Raw genomic sequence first — 25,444 nt, 5'->3', positions numbered from 1 at the left:
GATATTGCTTTTTATGCTCAGATAACATAGAGCTTAATTTTGGTGGTTTGCGGTCTGTTCATTAGGGAGTGGAATATAGCAACGTTGCCGGCTGTAGAAAAAATAAAAGATTTAAATATCTACAAACAAAAAATTAATAATGTATTATATTATTTCTTAAAATATTATAATTCAGCTTGTTAATATACAATTAGTATATTATTCAACGAGCATGTAATGATGGCTATTACTCACGATGATGAAGTTTGCGACACGAGCCGTAGGTGAGTGTCGTAATTCATCAGAGTGAGTAATAGCCATTACATGCGAGTAGAATACTATACTTTTTCTACGACTTTCTTTATTTTAATTAGTAAAAACATATAATTATCAACTACTCGAGATTAATATTATAATTTACAAAAATAAATTTTGTTTACCAATAGTACACAGCTGAATACCTAATTGGTTGTTTACTGTGAATTGTCCTGATTTGAACGCGGGACCTTTCGTTCTCTAGTCGAATGCTCTACCAATGACCTACCACGGCTGTGTTTACATCGCTTCTCGGACATAATTACAATCACGGTGACAAATAGATCAAGTGAAGTATAAAATAAAAATGTTATAATATTACTTATTATCTTACTCCCTAAGAAGACAAATCCTTCTTATTCTTTAGGTGCCGTGTCTGTATTCAGACGTTGGCCGCCATCATGTTTACAATTTCCTGAAATCTCTCTCTATCGGCTGCTGCGCGAAATAATTCTTCTACTGTGCAGCCACACCATTGTCTAATATTACGCAGCCATGAAAGTTTCTTTCGACCAATCCATCTCTTTCCCTCCACTTTTCCTTGTATTATAAGGCGAAGCAGATGGTATTTAGGTCCTCTAATTATATGGCCGAAGTATTCTGTTTTTCTCCTCTTTATGATGCTTATGAGCAGACGTTCCGAATTCATCATTTGAAGAACATCTTCATTGGAAGTGTGCGAAACCCACGATATCTTTAGGATTCGCCGATAGCACCACAATTTGAATGCTTCTATTTTGTTTAGCATTGTGGTTTTTAACGTCCATGTCTCACAACCATACAATAGGATAGACCACACGTAACATTTCAGCACCTTCTTTCGAATATTCATCTACAGCTTTCTATTACATAAAACTGGTTTCCAGGTCATAAAAGCCTTCCGTGATATTTCGATCCTAGTTATTATCTCTTCATCAAAGTCACAATTTACGTTTAACCAGCTGCCAAGGTACTTGAAATGATTTACCCGTTCTCAAGACAAATCCAAAGACACAAAAATTATAATAAATATATTTACTAAAAATACTAATATATTCTATAAAATATAAATAATAAATTTATATACAAATACTAAATTGAAAGATTTAGCAACTAAGTCCATACTGTCTGTCTGTGCATGCGCGCAGAATAATAAAAATTCACTATCAATCGGGCCTAAAGAAGTATAACTTCAAAAAACGATTTTCATTTTTTAACTTTAAAGGACTTTAACTTTTTTATGTTCACATTTGTACTAAGGTAAGTTATGGTGCAGCCGATATGTGAAACAATTGTGCATTTAATGATAGAACCATATAATTTGGACCACATATACTACACATCTAAAGGTTCAGATTTAGATATGAGGCCATCTCAGATTTTGCCTTTTAAAAAATAGCGGGCATTCAAAATGGCGACGTTACATATGTGAATAATAGCACGATAACTTTTAAACGAAAAGTCCGACTTCAACCAAATTTGGTATATGGGTTCTTTTTTTATGTATAAGATCGAGGTCGTGAACTGGAAGAATCAGCTTATCAGAAGTTGTGTTTTTCTTGGTTTTTATGTAAAAATATGTTGTTTTTTTCAATTCTTTCACCCTGTATGTATTGATTTTTCAAAAACTTAATACCGCCATTGAAAAGAGCGTAAAAATATTTTTTAGGAAATATTTTGAAGTTTTTAGTTATGTTAATTACCATTTAATAAATGCATAACGTATTTTCACATGTACGTACCTATGTGTGGCAGATTCGTGCAAATATTATAAGGATTATTGTGAATTTAATGGTAGAAGCATATAATTTGGACCACATATATTACACATATAAAATTTCAAATTTAGATATGAGGCCATCTAAGTTTTTGTTCCTTTTATAAAAATGGCGGGCATTCAAAATGGAGACTATAGATTTGTGACTAATAGCACGATAACTTTTGAACGAGACGTCAGATTTCAACCAAATTTGGTACATAGGTTCGTTTTTTGATGAGTAAGATCGAGGTCTTGAACCGGAAGAATCAGTTTACGAGAAGTTGTGTTTTTACTGTTTCTTTATGTAAAAATATGTTGTTTCTTTTTCAATTCGTTCACCCTGTATATATAAGTTTTGCAAAAAGTTAATACCGCCATTGAAAAGAGTGTAAAAATATTTTTTAGAGAATAATTTGAACTTTTTAGTTATCTTAATTACCATTTAATAAATGCATGTCGTATGTTCACATGTACCTATGGGCGGCAGATTCAATTTGAATGCCCGCCATTTTTGTAAGAGACAAAATCTGAGATGGGCTCATATCTAAATTTGAACCTTTGTATGTGTAGTATGTGTGGTCCAAATTATATGCTTCTACCATTAAATGCACAATAATTCGTCTATTATTATTTGCACGAATCTGCCGCACATAGGTACCTACATGTGAAGATACGTTAAACATTTATTAAATGGTAATTAATATAACTAAAGGATTCAAAATATTCCCTGAAAAATATTTTTACGCTTTTTTCAACGCAGGTGTTACCTTTCTGAAAAATTAATATATACAGGGTGAAAGAATTGAAAAAATAAACAACATATTTTTACATAACAACCAGAAAAACACAACTTCTGGTACATCGATTCTTCCGGTTCAAGAGCTCGATCTTTTACATCAAAAAAATAACCTATACGCTCTGAGCTTCGCTGGTGTCGCCCCTAGCGGATTACTAATTCAACTTTTACCGGTAATTTTTAAATTTATTATTTAATTGTTATCGCTTAATATTTACAACGCTAAAAAGTAATTAAATTGTAATAGATTTTTTAAAGATTTTGCTAATCATTTTGAAGTTCTATTGATGAAATATTAATTTCTTACTTCGGATACTTACACAATTATCGTGTAGATGGCGCTAAGATTAATTTATAATTACATATTACGGAACATTAAAAAACGTAAATTCAATATTTAAATCGTAAGTATATTTAAGGTAAAAATATATACCACAGCTTTGACCAACTAATATTTTTTATAATTAATGTTTTTAATTTTAATTTTAAATTAATCACTTTGACATTTATGTCAAATTTCCGGTAAACGTTTACAAACTTGTCACTGCTTGCGCTCGTGAATTTATAAATATCCGCTCTACGTACGAGCTCACAGCGTATACACCAAATTTGGTTGAAATCGGACTTTGAGTTCAAAAGTTATCGTGATATTAGTCATATATGTATAGTCGCAATTTTGAATGCCCGCCTTCTTTGTAAAGAGCAAAATCTGATATGGCCTCATATCTAAATTTGAACCTTTTTATGTGTAGTATATGTGGTCTAAATGATATGCTTCTACCATTAAATGCACAATAATTCTTATAATATTTGCACGAATTTGCCGCACATAGGTACATGTGAAGATAACTTATGCATTTATTACATGGTAATTAACATAACTAAAAAGTTCAAAATATTTACTAAAAAATATTTTTATGCTCTTTTCAATGCCGGTATTATAGGTCTGGATCCCGCGTATGAAAAAAAAGTTGATTAATAGCAAGCTGAAAATTTGTTAATAGCTTAAGGGTGTCTAGTCGGATAAACTTTGATATATGGGAACACTGGAACAGGGGCAGTTTTAATTGTGGAACAGGTTAAAAATTTGGAACGGTCACACTACGAAAACGGCACATTTATTTTGTCCGGCAGAACAGACTTAAACTCTCTGAACAGAGATTAAACTCTCATGCAAAAATCAGACTGCTATTTATCACCAAATGGGCGTTTTAATGAGTGGAACATGTAGAATATGTCAAATGACAGGAATTATGACAGGTGAAAAATAGCAGTCTAATTTTTGCATGAGAGTTTAATCTCTGTTCGGAGAGTTTAAGTCTATTTTGTCGGACAAAATAAATGTGCCGTTTTCGTGGTGTGACCGTTCCAAAATTTTAGCCTGTTCCACAATTAAAACTTCCCCTGTTCCAGTGTTCCCATATATCAAAGTTTATCCGACTAGACACCCTTAAGCTATTAACAAATTTTCAGCTTGCTATTAATCAACTTTTTTTTCATACGCGGGATCCAGACCTATTACCTTTTTGAAAAATTAATATATACAGGGTGAAAGAATTGAACAAGAATGTGTGTGTACTTTGTACGCACGTAAGAAGTTATACTTCTACTACATATTATGTGATTTTTAAGACTATACCAAAAATTTAAAAAAATAAAAGAATAAAACGCACACAAACACATTGAAAAATGCCACAAAGAAAAAATGATTTCTGGACGATAATAATTGTTGGCAAAAATTTTAAATACGCATTTGCTGAAAAAAAAAAAAATTATATAACAAATATACTTACAATCATAATATGCATAAAAAAATAGAACTTGCATCGGGAATTGAACCCTTGAATTTCGTGCCGCTTTGACTCGTAATCGAAGCGTAGACTCACTCGTCCAATCGCACATTATTTATCACGTGGAAAAATACGGTAACTGAACGTTTTACTGTTTGACAATTGTTTTGAAAATTATGTAGTTTAAATTTTGTGGAAGAAAATATAAAAATATAACAAAACAGTAAGAAAACAATATATTAGATGAAGATTGGTAGAACTTTTGTTGGTAATCAAATTAAGTATGTAAATCAAAGCATTACATACCTACTAGATAAATAAATCTACGCCAAAAAATCATAATTTAAAAATAAAAATCGAACCTAATTTGGGATTTCTCTCTAAAATCCGCATTCTTGAGAAAATAAATGTATGTATTTCAACCTAATCCAAATGTATAATTACAATATGATTATAATAAAAACTAGGTACTTACCAAATTAGAATGAGTTTTCCTTGTCCAAAATAGTCCAAAAGTCCAAAAATATAGGTATAAGAAAACTATTTAAAAAGGCAGTATAACTATTAACTAACTTTTGTTTGTTGTTTCTTTTCACACAAATTTTAAAACGCAACAACCATAAATAATCTAACTACAGCTGTGCCACAGCCACCATATTGGATAATTTTTGACATGTCATTTGAACATCCAATCAGAACAAAGTTATAATGCGCATGCGCCCGGTCGCTAGGTTTTCCCATATAAAAATTTACCCTCTATCGCCGGTAAAGAAGTATAACTCCAAAAAAAAAACATATTTTTACATAAAAAATCGGGAAAAACACAACTTCTGGTAAACCGATTCTTTCGGTTCACGAACTCGATCTTATACATCAAAAAAAGTACCCATATACCAAATTTGGTTGAAGTCGGACTTTTCGTTTAAAAGTTATCGTGCTATTAGTCACATATGTATCGTCGCCATTTTGAATGCCCGCCATTTTTGTAAACGGTAAAATCTGAGATGGCCTCATATCTAATTTTGAACCTTTATATGTGTAGTATATGTGGTCCAAATTATATGCTTCTATCATTAAATGCACAATTCTGATAATATTTGCACCAATCTGCCGCACTTATAGGGCTTTTCATCGATTGTCATTTGTTTCGAGCTTCTGTCATGTTGTATAATCTGTGTATAATATTAATATATACAGATTATACGACATGTGACAGAAGCTCGAAACAAATGACTGTGAATGAAAAGCCCTATTAGAACGATTGTTGGTCGGTTGGTTCCAGAATATGTGATTTAAGTTATGACCTACCTTCTTGTTACACCCTGTATATTTAATTTCAGTTACTTTGTTTTTTATATGTTATTCAGTTGGTCAACATGACTTCCGATTTAAAATGATTTTGTTTGCGTTACAATATGCCAAAATTTTTAATAAATTTGACATAACCATTTTTACACGAAAAATTTGTGACATTCCATTTTACTTTTAACACCTTTTAATATATTTTCGAGATCCGACAACGCCGTCTATATTGAATTATTTCTGGTTTTACTTGTCTCCATCGCGCAAGCGCATCAGAAAAATTCATCAGAGGCGCTTGAAGAGTGCACAGTGGTGTATGGAGAAAACTGCTGTGGGTACGCGGATTGAATGACTTTTATGTCCCTTTTCTGTAAATGAGTGTTTTTTTTGTATAAAGTAACCTAAGGGAACTAACCGTTGTTGTTGACTAAATCGTATTTGTGATATAACTCGACCACATGAGGCGTATCCTCCTCAAGCATCAGTGATTAAGTTTTACCTATCGAATTATTGGTGGATCAAGACCCGGAGAACCATTTGTAGCGGTTGGCTATTATTTTGGGTTAATCATTATCACGGTAAGTTTTTCCGATAAATAATCTACTATTACACACTAAGTTCGTGCTTGGATGTACCATCCTTAGGTTTAGTGTCTTTTTTTATTTAACAAATTGTACCAGGGGTGTGTCACTTCACCTGTACCTTCATCTGCAAAATTCGGGGGCCCCCTTCCATTTGTTTATAATGCACGATCTATTTCCCAGCAATCGTATACTGAATTTTGCCGATTCTCTGGTCTAGACGGGAAAATGAGGCCAGCAACCTGTATTAGAATTTTAAATCATTCCAGACTTGAGATGATTTAAAAGTATTATTCTAGCTTTGTATTTGATAAGTTAAGCGGTTCTGTAGTTTATATCGACACGGAAAAATACCGCAATTAAACACTCCTATAAAGACTGGGTTATTTTGAAGGAAGGATTTAAATTTTTTTAAATTGGGACAACTTAACAAATACTGTTTTTTGGTCAGTTCAATGGAGGTTACTGTATGACATTATCAAATTGACTTATGTATAGGTGATGATCTCATCTTCAAATGAAAGTTGTTTAGTTTGTACTGTACAGTGGAACAAAGGTGTCTGATGTGATGGAATTAAATTTATTATGTAATTGGTTACAATGAATCTAAATGATTATAATTTATAGCTTTATTTATATTTGTGGCAATATATTACCAAATTGTGTTCCATAATGAAAGAAATGGCTTGTTTATTTCTGTACACTTCAAGTGTAGACTCTTTCATAGTAGAAAGAAACTGCTGCCAAGAAACGGTATTTGTAGGCTTCCATGCTACATCAAAATATCATCATCATCCAGCCTTTTGCGTCCAAAGTTGAACATAGGCCTCCCCTAATTTCCTCCAGTTCTGCCAATCTTAAGCTTCCAACCAATTTCCATAGGCTCTTTTGACATTATCTACCCATCGTGTAGATAACCTACAGGATGGAGACACAATTTTCATATATACCAGGGAAATAAGCAAAAAGAAGACTCTGTTCGGAACTGTGGCAAATCAAGGTATCTGAATTTTTTTAGTTATTCTTCTTCTAATGGCATTAAAACCCTTTGTTAGTCTTGCCCAGCTTAACAATGTTCTTCCATTCTGCCCATCAGATACTTTTCTTCTCCACTGCCTGATGTTCATGGTTTTAAAATCTTCCTCTACATCATATATCCATCTTTTATGGGGCCTTCCACTTGTTCTCTTTCCTTGGGGCTTTCATCTCTGAATTTTTTAGTTATTATAAGCAGGGCCGGATTTACATGTTGAACCTGACTAGGCACTAATATTTCTGGCGCCTTGATCTCCCCCACCCCCTCCTCATAACCAACCAACTTTTGTCTTTCGCTGCTGATTATTTTAATAAAAACCCTAGTGTTCTTTTGCACTATTAACAATATGCTATAGTTATAAAAGAGAAGTGTGCTAAGGATTGAAAATACCTAATAACTACAAAATTACTGTAATGAATGTTTTCTAACACAGAGAGTACTTCTTTCTTGAAAAACACATAAATAATATGGCTACCTAAAAATGTTTGTTACTTAAACCACAGTCTTAAACCTACAGTAGCTATAAATCAAGTCACAGATCATATGGGCTTTCTTCTACTTTTTGCAGCAGCAAACTCATTAATAATTTGGTTGTAATCCATGCTATTTGTAACATCTGTTTCAATAGCTAGAATTGCGGTAGAAGACAAGCTCTGAGCTCCCATGGTTGATTTTAAAGAAAGAAATGAATAAATTAATAAAATCTTAAAATTAAAATTTGTAAGAAAATTTAATTTATTAGTACTGACCTTAGGTAGTTTTTTATTCGGCGAAGTGTAGAAAATGACCGCTCCCCCATACAATTTGTAGCTGGTGTACTAAGAGCCATCCTTAATGCTATTTGAACATTTGGGAAGACATCAGTTACATGTTCTTTCCTCAATAGTTTATTCAGTTCAAGGAGGCTTAAATCAATTTTTTCATGTTACTTTGCTTTGCTCCAAATCCAACAAAAAAGATTTAAGATGTAAACATTCTTGAACCAATGACTCTTCAAGATCATTCACGTACACTGTCCATAGTTCTATAGCCTTCTCGGTAATCGTAGAACATGTCAGCTGCTTCAGTTCTACAAAAAAACCAAACAAAGTTTGCAAGTGTTTGTACTTTTCTGCTCGAATCCCTAGCTCAATGCTGAGAGAATCTACCATAACATAAAAAATGTCTATGCGAAAATTCTCGGATCCTTTTAAAACTAAGACAGTGTTGCCACATTCACCATGCGGTAAGGTTCTTTTTCTTTGTTATTCTGATTTATACTCAGTCAAACCAGACTTTTCTTTTGCTAAGGTTTCTAATCACCAAAAATCATTTCTAAGCTCTACCAAAAAACCAGCCAACGACTGGTAATTTCCTTTTACTTTACTTAAAGTTGTAGTTTCGTACTGAAGCTTAGTACTGACTTTTTGGTATCGTTCTAAAACAATACTCCAAAATATGGACAAAAATGCTGTCTCTAGTGATTCAAGGTTTAATCTTACAGTAGATGCATAACTTCGGCATGAAGGTTTTTCATTCCTGTCATTCTCTATTAGTTTCAAAGTTTCTATAATTGCCAGCCAATTTTCTTTCAGAGCTTGACAGGCATCGTTTCTCGCTGACCAACGTGTTTTAGATAGGCTTTGAAGTACCACAGAGCATTTGTGGTTTAAATACAGCTCCCATCGATGTGTTGAACTTTTTAAAAAATTGTACAGTTCTTGAAGTAGACCAAAAAAAGAAACAGCAACCACACATGAACTAACGGCCACAGATCCTACCAGATTTAAGGAATGAGTGGCACATGGGACATACTCAGCCTGAGGACATAGTTTTTTGATTCTGGCTTGAACACCTGAGTATATCTCTGCCATATTACTGCCATTGTCATATGACTGACCACTGCATTTTGTGATATCCAAATCAAATTTATCAAAAACATCGATAATACCATTTACTATCTCTTCAGCTTTGCGTCCGACGTTCAGCAAAAAACACAAAAAGCGTTCTACGGGTATGCCATCCCTAGTTATATACCTTAGTACCAACGTTAATTGGTTAATATGAGATATGTCTGGAGTGGAGTTTATCACAATCCCAAAATATTTTGCTTCCTTAGCTTCATTTGTCATTCCTTAGCTTCATACTGTCAAATGCTCTGCTAGAAAGGGGTCAAACTCGGATAAAAATTGGATTAAACCTAATATTTTTTCTCTTATATTTAATGCTCTTATATTTTTTAAACTTTTACAGCGTGGTAAACTGTGTTAGTCGGCCTAGTGGTAAATCTGGCCCTGATTATAAGCCTGTATAAAAAAATCAATAAATTTTTTTGCAGAAACTTCAGAATCTTTTTTCATTATTAAAAATTTAGTGAAAAAGATGCCATTTTTCGCTTTTTTGCTCACCATTAAAAAGCTCAATATTTGAGGTAAAATTATAAAACTTAATCTTTTAAAACACAAAAAAAACTTTCAAATTACAGTTGCTAAAAGTTTTAAAATTAATTTCTTGCTTCGAAAACTTCTAAATAAAGCAAAAGCATTAATTTGTTAAATACTATTGTAAAAATCAACCTAGATATTTGTTATTGTGCCCAAAGTTGAGTATTATGGTCCTTACCACATTCGCTGTGCATGACTCCGATCGGAGTCAAAGTGGTCCTTTGCTAGATGCTCATGACTCCGATACTGGACAGTGACCCGTCGATTTTCAATGCAATATATTTTTTCCATCCCTGGGTAACATCTCTCGAATAAAGTCAGCAGCGAATGTGTTAACAAACCTTCAAAATTTCAGATCCATTCATCAATTAGTTAAAAAGTTATTCTATTTGTTTATCCCAGAGACCTTTTCGGCAATAATATTAGTCAGATGTTAAAAAGATATAGTAATTCCACTCATACCAAATGAAAGTTTAAAAAAATCATTTTTATAACCAAAAATAGTTTTGCAAAATTACTATTATTTTTAACTTATAAACAATTCAAGTATTCAAAAATGTTCTTTATCTGGTTCTAGTTGATAGATTTTTATTTTTTTTTTATTTAAAAAATTGTACCAGGGGTGTGTCATTTCACCTGTACCTTCATCTGCAAAATTCGGGTGCCACCTTCCATTTGTTTATAATACACAATCTATTTCCTGGCAATTATATACTGCATTTTGCTGATTCACTGGTCTAGATGGGAAAATGAGACCAGCAACCTTTATTAGAATTTTAAATCATTCAAGACCTGCGATGATTTAAAAGTATTATTCTAGCTTTGTATTTGATAGGTTTACTGTTCTGTACATTAAAGTATCTACACAGAAAAATACAATAATTAAACACTCTTATAAAGACTGGTTTATTTTGAAGGAAGGATTTAAAAAATTTAAAATTAGGACAATTTAACAAATACCTACTGTTTTTTGGTCAATTTCAATGGAGGTTATTGCAGACATTATCAAATTGAATTATGTATAGATGATGATCTCATCTTCAAATGAAAGCTGTTTAGTTTGTACTGTACAGTGGAACAAAGGTGTTGAATGGAATTAAATGTATTATGTAATTGGTTACAATGAATCTAAGTGATTATAATTTACAGGTTTATTTATTATTTATATATCTGGCAATATGTTAGGACAGGTTGTGTTCAATAATGAAAGCAATGGCTTGTTTATTTCTGTACACTCCAGGTGTATTTATATTAAGTAGATTCTTTCATAGTACGAGGAAACTGCTGCCAAGAAAAAGTATTTGTAGGTTTCCGTGGTACATCAAAAGATCAGATACACTTTTTCGTATTACACCAGGGAAATAAGCAAAAAATAGCCTGTTCGGGACCGTGACAGATGTTCGGGACCAAGTAAACTAGAAAGAAGTCAAACATTTAGGAATGCATGTCATAGATTTAATGACATCATAACCCGTACATAAGTACAAACTTAATGGCAAATAAATTAAACAAATTTTTCCTCATATATTAGTTTTTTCAATACTTCTAGCCAATAAAATGCTCGCTGTAATAGGAATGACATGTCAAAAAAATCTGAGTATTCCCTATTCCTATTATATATGTTTTCAAATTTTGAATATGGCAACAAGGGGAAAATTATGAGCATTCTTTATTGTTTGACTTCTAGTTTATCTGAAATTTTTTGTAGTTATTTTAGGCAGCTAGTTATTTTAGTTATGTGGCATAAAGTTCATACCAAACCCTTCTTTCAGTGTATCACAGTTTGTCGAATTCTTTCTATCGTGAATATTATACATGGAACTCAAAAAATTATGTATTCGTTGATGAAGGTTTTGGTATGAACTATAGCATTATAGATGAATGGTAAAAAACAAATTTATTTCATATAATACTTCTTATCTAGAAGTACTTAAATATTTTTTAATTAGATTTTCAAGACTTCAAATATACTTACAAAATTTATAATAATGATTTGTGTGTACAGTTTTATCAATACCAATATTGTTATCAGCATTGTATTGATAAGTAATTGAAAATAAGGTTTAATAAAATCCAGTGAGATATACTGTATGTACACACATATTTTGCAAAAAATGGAATGGTGTATGTTTTTATATTGTCTATCGCTACATATATTTGCTTTATGAAAAATTAACTTATCTAGAAGAGATAAGAGTCATATACAATTAGATAGGATGATGTATTTTTGTCATAAGTGAATACTATTAATAATTTCATATAAAACCAACACATGGTAAATAAACCAGGAGTCTAAAATTGAATATGAATGTTTCTGAGCAAACAAATGAATAATATAGTATTAATACACTGTTAAATTTAAATGTAATGCTCTCTCACTCTCTCTCTCCCTTGGAATTTTCAGTGCATCTGTAGTTCGCTCCATATCCCGTCAAAATACAAACTTAATCCATTGATTTTGCAGAGATTAAGGATGTACCCAGAAATTGGTTCCACAAGATGTTTCAGATTTACGGATCTGGGACTTCTCATTTTGTTAATAGGTGTCGCTATAGCGTACTCAATACATGAATTATTTTTATATTTCTGCTTAAATAGACAGCTTGGTTTCATTTGGGGAGACTGAAACATACTTAAGAGGCAACAGTAGCGCACGGAAAATGCGGTTCAAGATTTCGGCTGTAATTTAGAATATTTTGTCGAGATATTTGGCACACATATTCGTAATATAATAAAGAATGGCAGTACAGAGCCCAATTTGAGAAATATGTTAGTACAGTAGAGCGTCGATTATCCGAACTAATTGGGGGACATGGGTGTTCGGAAAACCGATTTGTTCGGATAATTGAACTATATTGAGATTGTCATACATATTTATCCACAAGTGAATAAAAACCATATTTATATAACTGTATATTTGTTTATACCTTGATAATGACAAATAGCAATTAAACAAAAAAGTGCAGTCTTTGCAATAACATATTTTTGGATACACAATTGAAGAAAATTGAAGATATTTTAAGCGTTAATTACTAACGCTTGCTCAGTACTACTCGAGTGCGGGGCGCAGGAGTCGGGAGCTCAGATAACCGGTCGTTCGGTTGATCGACGTTCGGATTATGGACGCTCTACTGTATGTGGAAATTATTCTCCATATCTAAATAAAATATTGCAAAAAGTAGCCTGTACCGCCATTAAGAAGAACAAAAAAATACCCTTTTTTTAATTAAACTTTTCTATCCCATGCCTAGATTTTGTGTCACATTGAATCTACTAAAAATCGATTTTCTATAACAAGAAATTAAACGTGACTGACTCGGCAACATTTAGCGCGCCCTATGAGTATAAAAATTATTGTATTTGATAGTATGTATAATGTCACTGTCAGTGTCGAATTACCGACGCACTGTTGCCTCAATGCTGAAATTTCGCAGAACTTCCGGAAAACAAAAATATTGATGACGCACTACTGTTTACTCTTAAGGTGATGATTGATCATCTCTGAGCCAAAATGAAACATAAGTTGACTTTTATTTAACATACTTTATCAAAGAATTTAAATTTTTATGCCATTTGTGTATTTCTTTATATTATGTTTTATGGAAAATATTTTGAAGATACCGTACATCTTTTGATTTATTGTTTGGAGATTCATCTTTCCAGGTACTGGCCACTTCGCAGTCCCACATCCAGACCGGATCGTACCACATATTATGTCAAGAAGGCTGAGAAACTAATACGCTGACAACATGACTGCCAACAAGTTAAAGATGCTGTCTGAAGAGAGCTTGACGAGGCAACCCGAAGAAGTTTTTGACATAATATGTAAGCTGGGCGAGGGCTCCTATGGAAGTGTGTTCAAGGCACTTCACAAGGAGTCTGGGAACGTTGTGGCCATCAAGCAAGTACCTTTAGATACTGATTTACATGAGATTATAAAGGAAATTTCTATTATGCAACAGTGTGATAGTCCCTATGTAGTTAAGTATTATGGTAGCTACTTCAAGAATACGGATTTGTGGATCATCATGGAATATTGCGGAGCTGGATCTGTTTCAGATATTATAAGACTGAGGAAGAAAACTTTGACTGAATGCGAGATTGCCACGATTCTTTCTGATGCTTTGAAAGGACTGGAGTATCTTCATGCCAACAGGAAGATCCACAGAGACATTAAAGCTGGTAATATCTTGTTGAATTCTGATGGACATGCAAAATTAGCTGACTTTGGAGTTGCTGGACAACTCACTGAAACCATTTCCAAGAGAAATACTGTGATTGGCTCCCCGTTTTGGATGGCTCCTGAGATTATTTTAGAAATTGGTTATGATTGTGTAGCTGATATCTGGAGTATTGGTATTACTGCTTTGGAAATGGCGGAAGGGAAGCCTCCCTATGCAGATATACACCCGATGAGAGCTGTGTTTATGATTCCTACAAAACCACCTCCCTCTTTCCGTGACCCTGATAGATGGAGTGCTGAATTTATCGACTTCGTTAGTGTGTGCCTAGTGAAAAATCCCTGTGATAGAGCTTCTGCTACAGATCTGATCCAACATGTTTTCTTACAAAAATCGAAGGGGCCTAATGCCCTAAGCCAAATGATCGCTGAAGCTTGCGAAATTAGGAAGAATCAAAAGTACACAAGAATGCCCCTGGTTGGTGTTATTCTTGAACAAAATGAGTCTGAAGCCACTTTGGTACCAAACAAAGTTCCTAGCCAAACGGGTACTATGATTACTCTTCAGTCAGATCTCGGTACTATGGTTGTGATAAATAGTGACGACGAAGACATTGAGGGTACAATGAAGTCTCCTGAAACCAAAAAATATAAACCACCATTTCTCGAGCACTTCGATCAGAGTGAAAAAGATACAGAAAACTCGAACAAAGCTGCTGCTCAAGTTGCCGAGGGTGCTTCATCTTCGGCAGTTGCAGGTCCTTCTGTTGCTCAAAGAGTATCTCATGGTTACTCAGAACCGCTCGACGTCAAATTGGATCGAATTCGACCAGTCGATTGCAATTTCACTTTTCTTAAAGATCTTGGTTACGAAGAGTTGAAAGAGCGCTTCGAGCTGTTGGATGCAGCCATGGAGAAGGAAATTGAAGAATTACAGCGTCATTATTCTCTTAAGTCACAGCCTTTGGAGAATGCTATACATATCAAGAGGGAAAGAAACAGGAATTTTTAAAAGACTGCTTCAATGAACACAAAATGCCAGGCCTTAAGATGTTTTTTATCAGTCTGAAGTGCGAATATTTTGCTATTTAAATATATTTATTCTTGTATTTACGTACTAATAAATTATGTATTGAGAATGGGACTTCTTAGAATTCAGTTTTTTAAAATAATTTATCTTGTTGCTGCAATCAAGAAGCAATAATTGGTTTTTTTTTATAATGTTCTCTCCATTAATCTGTGTTACAGGCTATAGCGGGATAAGATGGTAAAATCTGCACTCGGCTGGATTCTTATTTAGGATTGAGAACTCGAAAGGCAAAGAAAGGACTGATAAACCCGAAACCTATATATTGTGGGCGTACTGGGAAAATCCACTAACTCCATTTTTTTTTAAATTTTGACATTTTACTACCATTAAATCTACAAACATGAATATGTTAACAGGAAAAACCCTATATCTCCAAATTCGTCATCCACCGTGCTTAAATCGGCACATTCAAACGAAATAATGTTTTTCCAAATATTTTTATGTACATGTATGTGCACAACACCTGTGGTTAACATCCTTTAAAATCATAAATATCCAGGTACCAACAGTTGAACAGCCAGTATACCCGATTTTTAAGAGGTAATCCATATGGTATAATTTAAATGCATTTTTATCAAAACTTTACTTTTGTGAGTTAGTGGATTTTCCCAGTACGCCCACGATATTTAGGTACCACTTTAGCCAAATTTTTAGCTCCCTAGGTGGCCTCAGGGATCTCATATCGCAAAAATGTGGTTTTTGAAAAAAAAAACTCCAGAGTGATCCTTTGCTTTAAAAAATCTGAAAAAATTCATGAACATAACATTTTTATGCCCAAGAACACTCTGTTTTTTTCCAGATTTTTTAGATCAAAATTGAGCACATTGTAAAAATATTTGAATATTTAAAGAATTTGTAGGTTATGTAGGTAATTTTTGGCAATCTGATTTTTTTATTCACTAACTTCATTTAAGTAAATGTGACAAATAACGAATTTTCTTTCCCTCTCCATTATTCGAGTCGTGATTATCATTTAAATATTATCATTTAGGATGCCTCAGAAGTCAAACGGTGTAAGTCAGATTCTCCCTAAAATGATTTATGAGATATAACACTTATTATTATCTATAATAATATTATTATTTCCTTGTTTCTATTTATGAATATGTTACCCATATTATGATAAATAAAGATATAAAAATATTACCCATATTTATTTTTAATAACTACTTATATTTCTGCAACTATTGTCAGAAACATCTTAGTATCTCATTTTAAACACTTATTGACTTACACCGATTGGCTTCTGAGGCATCGATTAAATTAATAAAATAATTGTATTTAATTTCATATTAAAACTCTGCACAATTTTTATTATTAATAATAAAATTTTATAACATTACAAAATAGTAAAAAATGTTTCAAATTACATTACAATATTAGTTTAGTTTTCGTCACTGTTATTATTGTAACGTGATTTGAAACATTTTTTACTACATATTTTGTAATGTTATAAAATTTCATTACAATTTATAACAATTGAAAAAAAAAGTTTTAATATGAAATTAAATATAATCATTTTATGAATTTAATTCATAAATTGTAATATTCAAATACCCACTGGGATAAAAATAAAGGTAGGGGAACAAAATCGTTATTTGTCATGTTTAAAAAAGGATATGTGCTTAAAATACGAAAAACAATTCCTGAAGTAGTTTTTTCGAATTTAGACATTTAGAATACGTTTCGGTCCAAAAATGGCCAACATGATCCTGCTATTATGAAAAGGGAGAAAAATAGATGAAAAATCGTTCTTCATTCACGTGAAGTTAAGTTTATCGTGCTAAAAACATCGGGGGAAATACGAAAAGACATAAGCTTATACAAATTTAATTCCGCCATTCAAAATAATGGAAAAATATACGAAAATTAATTATCGAGAAGTTTGCCAAAAATTACCTACTTCTAAAAATTTTTTGAAAAATTCAAATATTTTTACTGAGCTCAATTTTGATCCAAAAAATCTGAAAAAAATCTACGATTGTTTTTGGGCATTGAAATGTATGTCCATGAATTTTTCAGATTTTTAAAGCAAAGGATCCTCCAGGAATTTTGTTTACGAAAAAACACATTTTTTTGCGACCCCTGTGACCACCTAGAGAGCTACAAATTTGGCTCAAGGGGTTTCTAAATACATAAGTAGTTTCGAGTGCCCAATCCCAAATAAGAATCTAATGGAGTGCAGATTTTATCATCTTATCCCACTGTAGGTATTTGTATATACAATACAGTCGGAAAAATGAAAGAATATCCATGCACTTATTTTGTATTTGCTTTATTTTTCTATAAATAACAAACGTTTGTTATAGAAAAAGATAGCAAATACAAAATAAGGGATTGATGTGATCGTTCATGGGTATTCTTTCATTTTTACGGCTGTATGTACATCTTTTAAAAGCATTTTTCTTTGAAGCTGAAGTATTCGTAACTTTTGGCCATTTATTTCTTTCACTTTTTCCTAACTTGTCATGACTTTCTTTTTTCCTTCCATTTTTAATCCCTGCTTTGCTTTCGGTCAGCTTTTAAATGTGTTAAAGATCAGCAATCGTCAGTAACTATCGTTAAGAAATTAAACTATACCCTGGACTAACTTAAATTTAACTATATCCTGGAGGCCTCAGTTATCAACATCGAAATGGACTTAAATTAGATTATAATTTACCTCTTTCAAGTTTGTAGGAAGAGCCGCGACCCGTTATATTTATTGTTTTATTGAACTCATTCTAACAAACATCTTACTTATATGAAAGGAATATCTTGCGGGCATGTAAGATCATAATTTTCCTATTCACGCGCCATTAAATTTAGAATACCGGGCACACCTTCAATCAATTCATATTTTACTCAATATACGATATCTATCCTTGCGTTGCAAACTTAAAAATACACTCAGATGCATCTGACTAGTTTAATAGCTTGCAAACACGTTCGAAATTTAATCGACTGGGTGAGAAAATAAACATTACTCCTACGCATCCTGGCGACCTACAGGTAACCTTGAAGATCGAACTGTTATTAAGGTGTTACCATACCTAGTGAAACGTTTCCCTTATATCTTTCGATTTCAATGGAACTCTTCCTGGGCCCTGATTCTAAATCAAATTTCGACACTAAACAAGTCGCTTTCAATATGGCGACGTCGAAATGCGACTGTGCGAGCCTTGTGGATTTTCGTTGAACTAACGAAATGACGTCACGAAATAGCGACTATCGAAATTAATAGCGACTCCAAAAAAGTGGTTGAAATTATAATTTCGATGTCGAAATTAGGGATTCCAATGAACTGTCAGTGGTGGCCGGTGGATGGCTAAACTGACATGGCCATAGACATAGTTAAGGGGGGTGGTCATGGCGTATCTAATGTTTACCTTGAATATTGACAAATTTGTAAAGAATATCCTGTTTGGTTTTGTTTTTTTGTTAATTGTGTAGCGAAATTTGTGAAATTGTGATAGCAAATTAAATATGAAGTGGTTTAAACATTGGATACGCCTATGGATGACAGTTTCGCCATCCAGCAGCCATATTATATCACGTGATTTGGAATGCCTAATTATTTGACACGGAGATGAATGAATGGCCAAAAGCGAGGTTAGGTTTAGTTTAGATGTGTTTTGTTTATTTATTGCAAGGAAAACTAAAGCAAAAGGTATTAATATGGCTGGGTTTAATTGAAATTTGCTTGTTTTGAGGAATTAGATAGAATAGTATTAAATTAGAAATATAATAATTGAGAATGTCCACAACATGAATCATCAACTCAATGAAAGATGTAAGGTAATAATCTGGGAAAATTAGTAAAAAACAAGGAAAATTAATTACCAGCTATTTTATTGCTGGACATGCTGAAATCAAATCTTAAGAGTTCCTATATTAGTAATATAGCTGTGCAAAGTCCACAGAAAGTGTGCTATTTTGTTTATAAACAAATTAACGCTCCGAAATCTTTTTTTTAATTATTGCTCTATAACTCTGAAAATTTTAACTTTAAACCAAAACACTCGCATAAAAATTGACAGTAATTTAATTCTGCACATTGATAATTTATTCCAATTTCCTTCGACGGAAATTTTCCTTCGGGAATTCCTTAAAATTCGGGTTTTCCAAACAAAATCTTTAATTTTCAACTAAAATTTGAGAGAAGTAATTATTTATCAATAATTAAATAATTTGGTGACAGTGACATAAATCTTTTTTGTTATGAGTGTCTTGAAGATATGAAAATTTGTATGTACAAAGAGGACCGGAATTAAAAGCTAATGGTTCAAAGATTAAAATCCTGTTGTTTATAACTCTGTCGTAAATGCCGGTCAAATTTGACCGGTTATACCTGGAATCACTTCTCGTAATTCAATTTTTTTCTTCGAAAAGGGCACAGAAGCCGTGCCCTTTTCAACAGCGTTAACTTAATTTAATTTAATCTAATATTTTCTGAAGGGTTCTATTTGTTTATAAGCCAAAAAAATGTTTCTTTATAAACATTCCTGAGACCGCTCAAATGGTCCAATTTCAATCCTGTAAGGTACGTTGAATAGGTATAGTGCTTTTTTATACGAAAATCATAGTTATTCTGGTGTATCATAATCTTTCTGGTTATTATTTCGACCGAAATTTTTTAATTAACATTTTAATTATTGCTAAACTATTGGTTAGATTGTCGCCGGTCTCCTACTGATATACAGAGAGGGGCTAAATTATGGAATAAATTCATTTTCTCTAAAATGGACGATTTTAGAGAAAAATCCCGAAACAGGTCGATTTTTATTTTTAAATTAAATTTTTTTGGCATATATTTCAAACAAGTGACGTCATCCATCCGAGCGTGATGACGTAATCGATTATTTTTTAAATAGGAATAGGGGTTCGTGTTGTAGCTCATTTACAAAGGCGTTCAATTCTCTATTCAGTATAGGGCTTTTCATTCACAGTCATTTATTTCGAGCTTCTCTCATATTTCGTATAATCCGTAAATATTAATATTATACACATATTATTCAAAATACGACAGGAGCTCGAAACAAATGACAATCGATGAAAAGTCCTATTATAAACATTAATATCATTATTTATACAGGGAGGCCAAAAAATTTTTTGAATTAAATTAATTGACGCAAAAAGAACAATGTATGTAATTTATTTAACTCAAAATACATTCTATTGCTGTCAGAAAATAGAAAAAAATGTTTATTTTGCAAATAAACATTGCTTTTAGCTTAAATTAAATGTTCAAACTGCCAATAGGTAGGAGGGAGGCTGTTTGTGTTTTAATTTAAGCGAAAAGAAATGTTTATTTGTGAAATAAACCTTTTTTTTTCTATTTTCTGACAGCAGTACAATGTATTTTGAGTTAAATAAATTACATACATTCTTCTTTTTGCGCCAATTAATTTAATTCAAAATTATTTTTTGGCAACCCTGTATAAATACCTAATGATATTAATGTTTATATTACTGAATAGAGAATGGAACGCCCTTTCAAATTTCCTACCACACGACCCCTATTCCCATTAACAAAATTATCGATTACGTCATCACGCTCAGATGGATGACGTCACTAGTATGAAATATATGCCAAAAAATTGTAATTTAAAAATAAAAATCGACCTCTATCGGGATTTTGCTCCAAAATCGTCCGTTTTAAAGAAATGAATTTATTCCATAACTTAGCCCCTCTGTATAATCTACTATAATAAATCTTTCATGTCATCAATTATTTAATTATTGATAAATAATTAGGTACTTCCCTAAAATTTTAATTGAAAATTGCAGATTTTTTGGGAAACCTCGGATTTTGAGTAAAGTTTTGTTGAAGGAAATCGGAAAAAAAATAACTTTGTGCAGAAGTAAATTACGGTGAATTTTTATTTGAGTGTTTTTGGCTCAAAGGAAAAATCTTAGGAGTTACAGAGCATGCACTAATTGAAAAAAAAAAAGAAGATTTAGGAGTGCTAATTTGTTTATAAATAAAATAACACACTTTCTGCGGACTTGTCATACCTAATATTACTAATATATGCAATCTTAAGATTCGATTTTAGCAATAAAATAGCTGGTAAATAATTTTTCCCAAAAATGGCATTTTTTCGATAATTTTCCCAGACTATCAACAAATTCCAATAAACCGGAGCGCCAACCCAAATTCTGAGCAGTGCCAACATGATAAGGTTAATATCCCCAGTTGGAACTAATATCGAAATGAATAAGAATCGCTATACTCTGCGGCTGTCATGGCGGTGTCGAAATGAAATTGCAACTGTCGAAATGAATTAGAATCAGGCCCCTGTTCATAGGACATAATCCAAAAAATTTGACAAATTAAAAAAAGTCACTCTGAAGAACATCTCTAAGTAATGTTTCATGGCCTGTATGGAGAGTATTCCTGAAGTTATTCACTTTCATTTAATATTAAAATAAATCAATTGTTTTAAAATTACACTCAACAAAATTTAGTTACTAGTATTGATTAACAGTGATTGTTGAATAGTATTTCATTGTAACAATTTAATTTTTTGTTTCAACGAACTTTTAGACATTGATCAATATATTTGGTTATTGTCACAATGATTGAATAATAATTGTGAAAATAACTAGAGTACATTAATCAATAACACTCAATTTATTCAGACAATAATTTAGTTTTGTATATTTAATAAATAATGGTAATTCTGGCAGCAAATCACTTTCTTGATTTCGTAGATGATAAGTAATTACCTTACCTTGGTTTATCGTGACAACGTACAGATTTCATTAAAACAATGTCCAAATGTTGTTAATATAGAGTATAGAGTAATATTTGATTATTCCATAGATGTAAACTGATTGTTGTGACAACGAATGCATTAATCAATCTACTACTGCGTTTAATAACCACAATCAATGCGTTCATGGTAACAATAAACGAAGTTGTTGAAACAATAAATGTTTTGATTGACCATTTGAAATGTAACGGCTTTTCCTTATCGTTCTTTGTTAAACAATGCTGTTACCTCTGCCGAAGTGCCGAATAATTTCATTTCGTTTCTAAGTATAGTCCGTACTGGAAGGAAGTTTTCGTGTGTCTATTATCGTATTCATTTTTTTCGAATCCTGAGAAAACTAATTAGTATTTTTGAAAAATTTAAACGCAGAATAAAATATTACAGTATTATCGAGGGTCTGAAGTCCCTGAGAACTTCTATAACTAATGATTATTTTAATAAATCACAGGGGTGAAAAAGAGAAAATTTAGTATGATTTTTAATTTCAAATATACCATTCAAAAGAAACTTTTTGATTATTCTAAGGGACTTTCAGCCCTCGGTAATAATGTAATCTGTTATTCTGGTTTAAAATTTTTAAAAAATACTTATTAGTTTTCTCAGGATTAAAAAAAAAATGAATGCGTTTAAAAAGAATTCGATCGAAATTTTGCACCTGGGCTCTCCAAAAGGATTAAAGTGTTTACAAATTTGGAATCACTATTTCAAACGCTTTTAAATGAGCTGTCACATGATCTACTTTCCCATTAAAAAAAAAACCAAAGTTGTGGCTGTCACCTGAAGAGGAATCGCGTAAAGTTCGAAACATTGATGTTATAATATACTTTGATTATTTTAAAAATCGACCTCTCGGAGCGTTTTGCTTATGTGCTAAAAATAAATTAATTAATAAGGGGACAACACTTTTTCCAGCGCACTGTATAAGTGAAATCATATGAGAAATCACACGGTGTAAAGTCCATTAGGTTTAGGACAAAAAAGGGGGATTTGCAAAATTATTATTAATCAATTAATATCATACATTGAGCTAATGCATTGAGTAATTATCAATATAAAATACGTTCATAGTAGGGATGAATAGAATTGCTTGTAAGAATAACCGTATTTATTGTGGGAATGAACGGAATTCATTGTAAGAATAAATGGAAATAATTGTAGAAATAAACAAAATACGTTAGGAGAAATAACACCGTTATTGACACAACGAATAGTCTTCGTCGATCAATTAAAGACGTTGTTGTTTCAATGAATAATGTTCGTTGGCTCAGTGAACAGTGTTGGTAATATTAATAAATGGATGTTCATCCATTCAATAAACGTAATATATTGGATCAACTAACGAACATAATGAATTGATGAACATCGCCTTGTTGTTCCAATAAAACCAAGAATTGGACTTTTAAGTAAGTATTGCTTTTGTTGTATGAATTAACATTTTTATTAATATTACGTACCTTTTTCGTTGAGTCTATTCAAACCATACCCCCTTTGAGAAGCTGTGAAGCCTTTCAAAACCATAATTCTACGAATATCATCAGTGAAGAATGAGAAGAAACAACAGTACGATAGTATGAGCATACCCTAAGATATTAACTTTTCATAATGTTTTTGCCCACTAAATACAATTTTTTTATATAAAAGGTCGATAGGGATTATGTACCTATATTTTCCTCCTGTGCGAGATATACTCCCATAACGCTAAAATAAAACAACTACCCGAGACAGGATCATCTTTCATGATACTATATATAACCTAATTAGGTAAATAGGAAGGTGTAGCTAGTAATGGGGGTGGTGTAATGTTATGTTGTTCGCCGCCGCCCGTGTCACGTAAACTGATATGGGTAGGATCCCGTAATCTTATTTAACGCAAGAACATTGACCCTATCATATCTATAAAAAGCGTATTAGTATTGCTTTACTTTACGTTAAATACCGAAATCGAGGTCATTAAATTTTATCGTTTACTTTTTTATTGACTGTTTCCTTGGTAAATGAATGGTGGCTTTAAAATACTGAACATTACTTTATTTCTCATATTTAGGAAAGTTCATTAGATGCAAGTAATCTGACCGGAAGTCAACAAAATCAAAAGTATTTAAAATATACGAGAATGACACGAAAAGTAAAACACTACAATGAATTTTAACACTTCATTTATTTAGTTTTTATTTTAATTTTTTTACACTTTACCACGTTTTTATATACTTCTCCTGTTCTTTGTTTGTCTCTTTGTCACTTTGCCCCGGAAAAATATTACAATCAATTTTAAACATACTTCTAGACTAGCTAGAGACCTGAAATTTTCAGAATAGCTCAGAACTCGATGACAATGCAATATTCAACGGCTTTTACGTGGATTCATAGAGGAATTTTTATTTGGAATTTTCAGCAATTTTAAATTTTGTATGGTAAAATTAGTTCTCGCTTTTCTCAAAAGATGGTGCTACTAGTTTTCTCAATAGATGGCGTTACTTCCTATGTCATGTAAAATTTTCTATTCATTGGTAGCCGCTAATGAATATTTATAATTGCCTAACTTAGCTTGTTTACATACACAATTCTCAAAAATAAATATTTTATTTAAATTAAAAATTGATTAATTAAATTGATTCTACGCGGATTTATATTGGTATACGGATAGTGTTGTCATTTTAAGTCCGTATATCTAATTAAAAACTAAACACACACAATCTATAAACATACAGATACACAACTAATGAATATACGTGGTTTTCCGATCTCATTGCACAATAATGCCTGCTCCTAGGTGAGGATCTAGCCACAGCTAACCTCCACCCGATATCCAAAAGACAATTCTGAAAGGAATTTTTATCGATGGAGCTTGTACTTTGGTAGCAGGCTTTGTACAAGAAACACAACGAAAGAAGAGGAGCTAGGAGTGGGAAGGCTTCTTGAACTCAAATTGAGGTTTCATCCCCACACAACAAATCCCCTTTCATCCTTGAAGAGGTATAGTGTCTAAACAAGGTTGCATAACGTGTCTTGCTACACCAAAAATTTTGTCTGCAAGATATTGAGACGGATAGGTCTATACTTGGTCTGGTAACCTAGCTTTTAGCGACTGAAAGCGGAAGATAGGATTATAAGACTCTTGAAATCAGCCTGGTATGCTTTCGGTTACTGCTGTTTTTAAGGTATTCACCTCAGTTTTTTCGTTGTTTACAAAATCAGACGGGAAGTTCAGTTTGGCATATTGTCAAAAACCTACTTTTTTTTGGCGAGAATACCTATACTCCAGCAAATAAAAAATGAAATTAGTCATAAGCGAAATCACTTAAGGTTATTGTATCGTTAAGCTATGGCTATGGCTTTTACCAGTAAGTGAAAAAGCGTGTCAGTAGGGGAGCATCCTTAAAATACGTCGTAAAAAATTTGAACTTTTTAATACCCTCCCCCCCTCCGTCGTAATTCGTCGTTTAGAGACGACCCCCC

At 32.4% G+C, this 25,444-nt stretch overlaps 2 protein-coding genes across 5 annotated transcripts in view; both read left to right on the top strand.

Moving 5' to 3' along the window:
• The first annotated feature begins 6,193 nt into the window (after nucleotides 1–6,193).
• The window catches only part of LOC114328231 (protein hu-li tai shao), a 195,235-nt gene continuing 175,984 nt past the window's right edge, over nucleotides 6,194–25,444 (top strand). For all 4 annotated transcript variants that reach the window (XM_028277018.2, XM_028277016.2, XM_028277017.2 and 1 more), the window contains exon 1: nucleotides 6,194–6,498. The gene's annotated coding sequence lies outside the window, so the exon portion shown is untranslated. The remainder of the gene's footprint in view (nucleotides 6,499–25,444) is intronic.
• On the top strand, nucleotides 13,710–15,152 carry LOC114328228 (serine/threonine-protein kinase 3-like). The gene has a single exon (XM_050652210.1). It carries the CDS (start codon nucleotides 13,710–13,712, stop codon nucleotides 15,150–15,152), a length of 1,443 nt encoding a protein of 480 aa, XP_050508167.1.

This window comes from Diabrotica virgifera, chromosome 5, assembly GCF_917563875.1.
Source record: "Diabrotica virgifera virgifera chromosome 5, PGI_DIABVI_V3a".
Classification (NCBI taxonomy): Eukaryota; Metazoa; Arthropoda; class Insecta; order Coleoptera; family Chrysomelidae; genus Diabrotica; species Diabrotica virgifera.
This window is presented reverse-complemented; position numbering and strand designations above follow the sequence as displayed.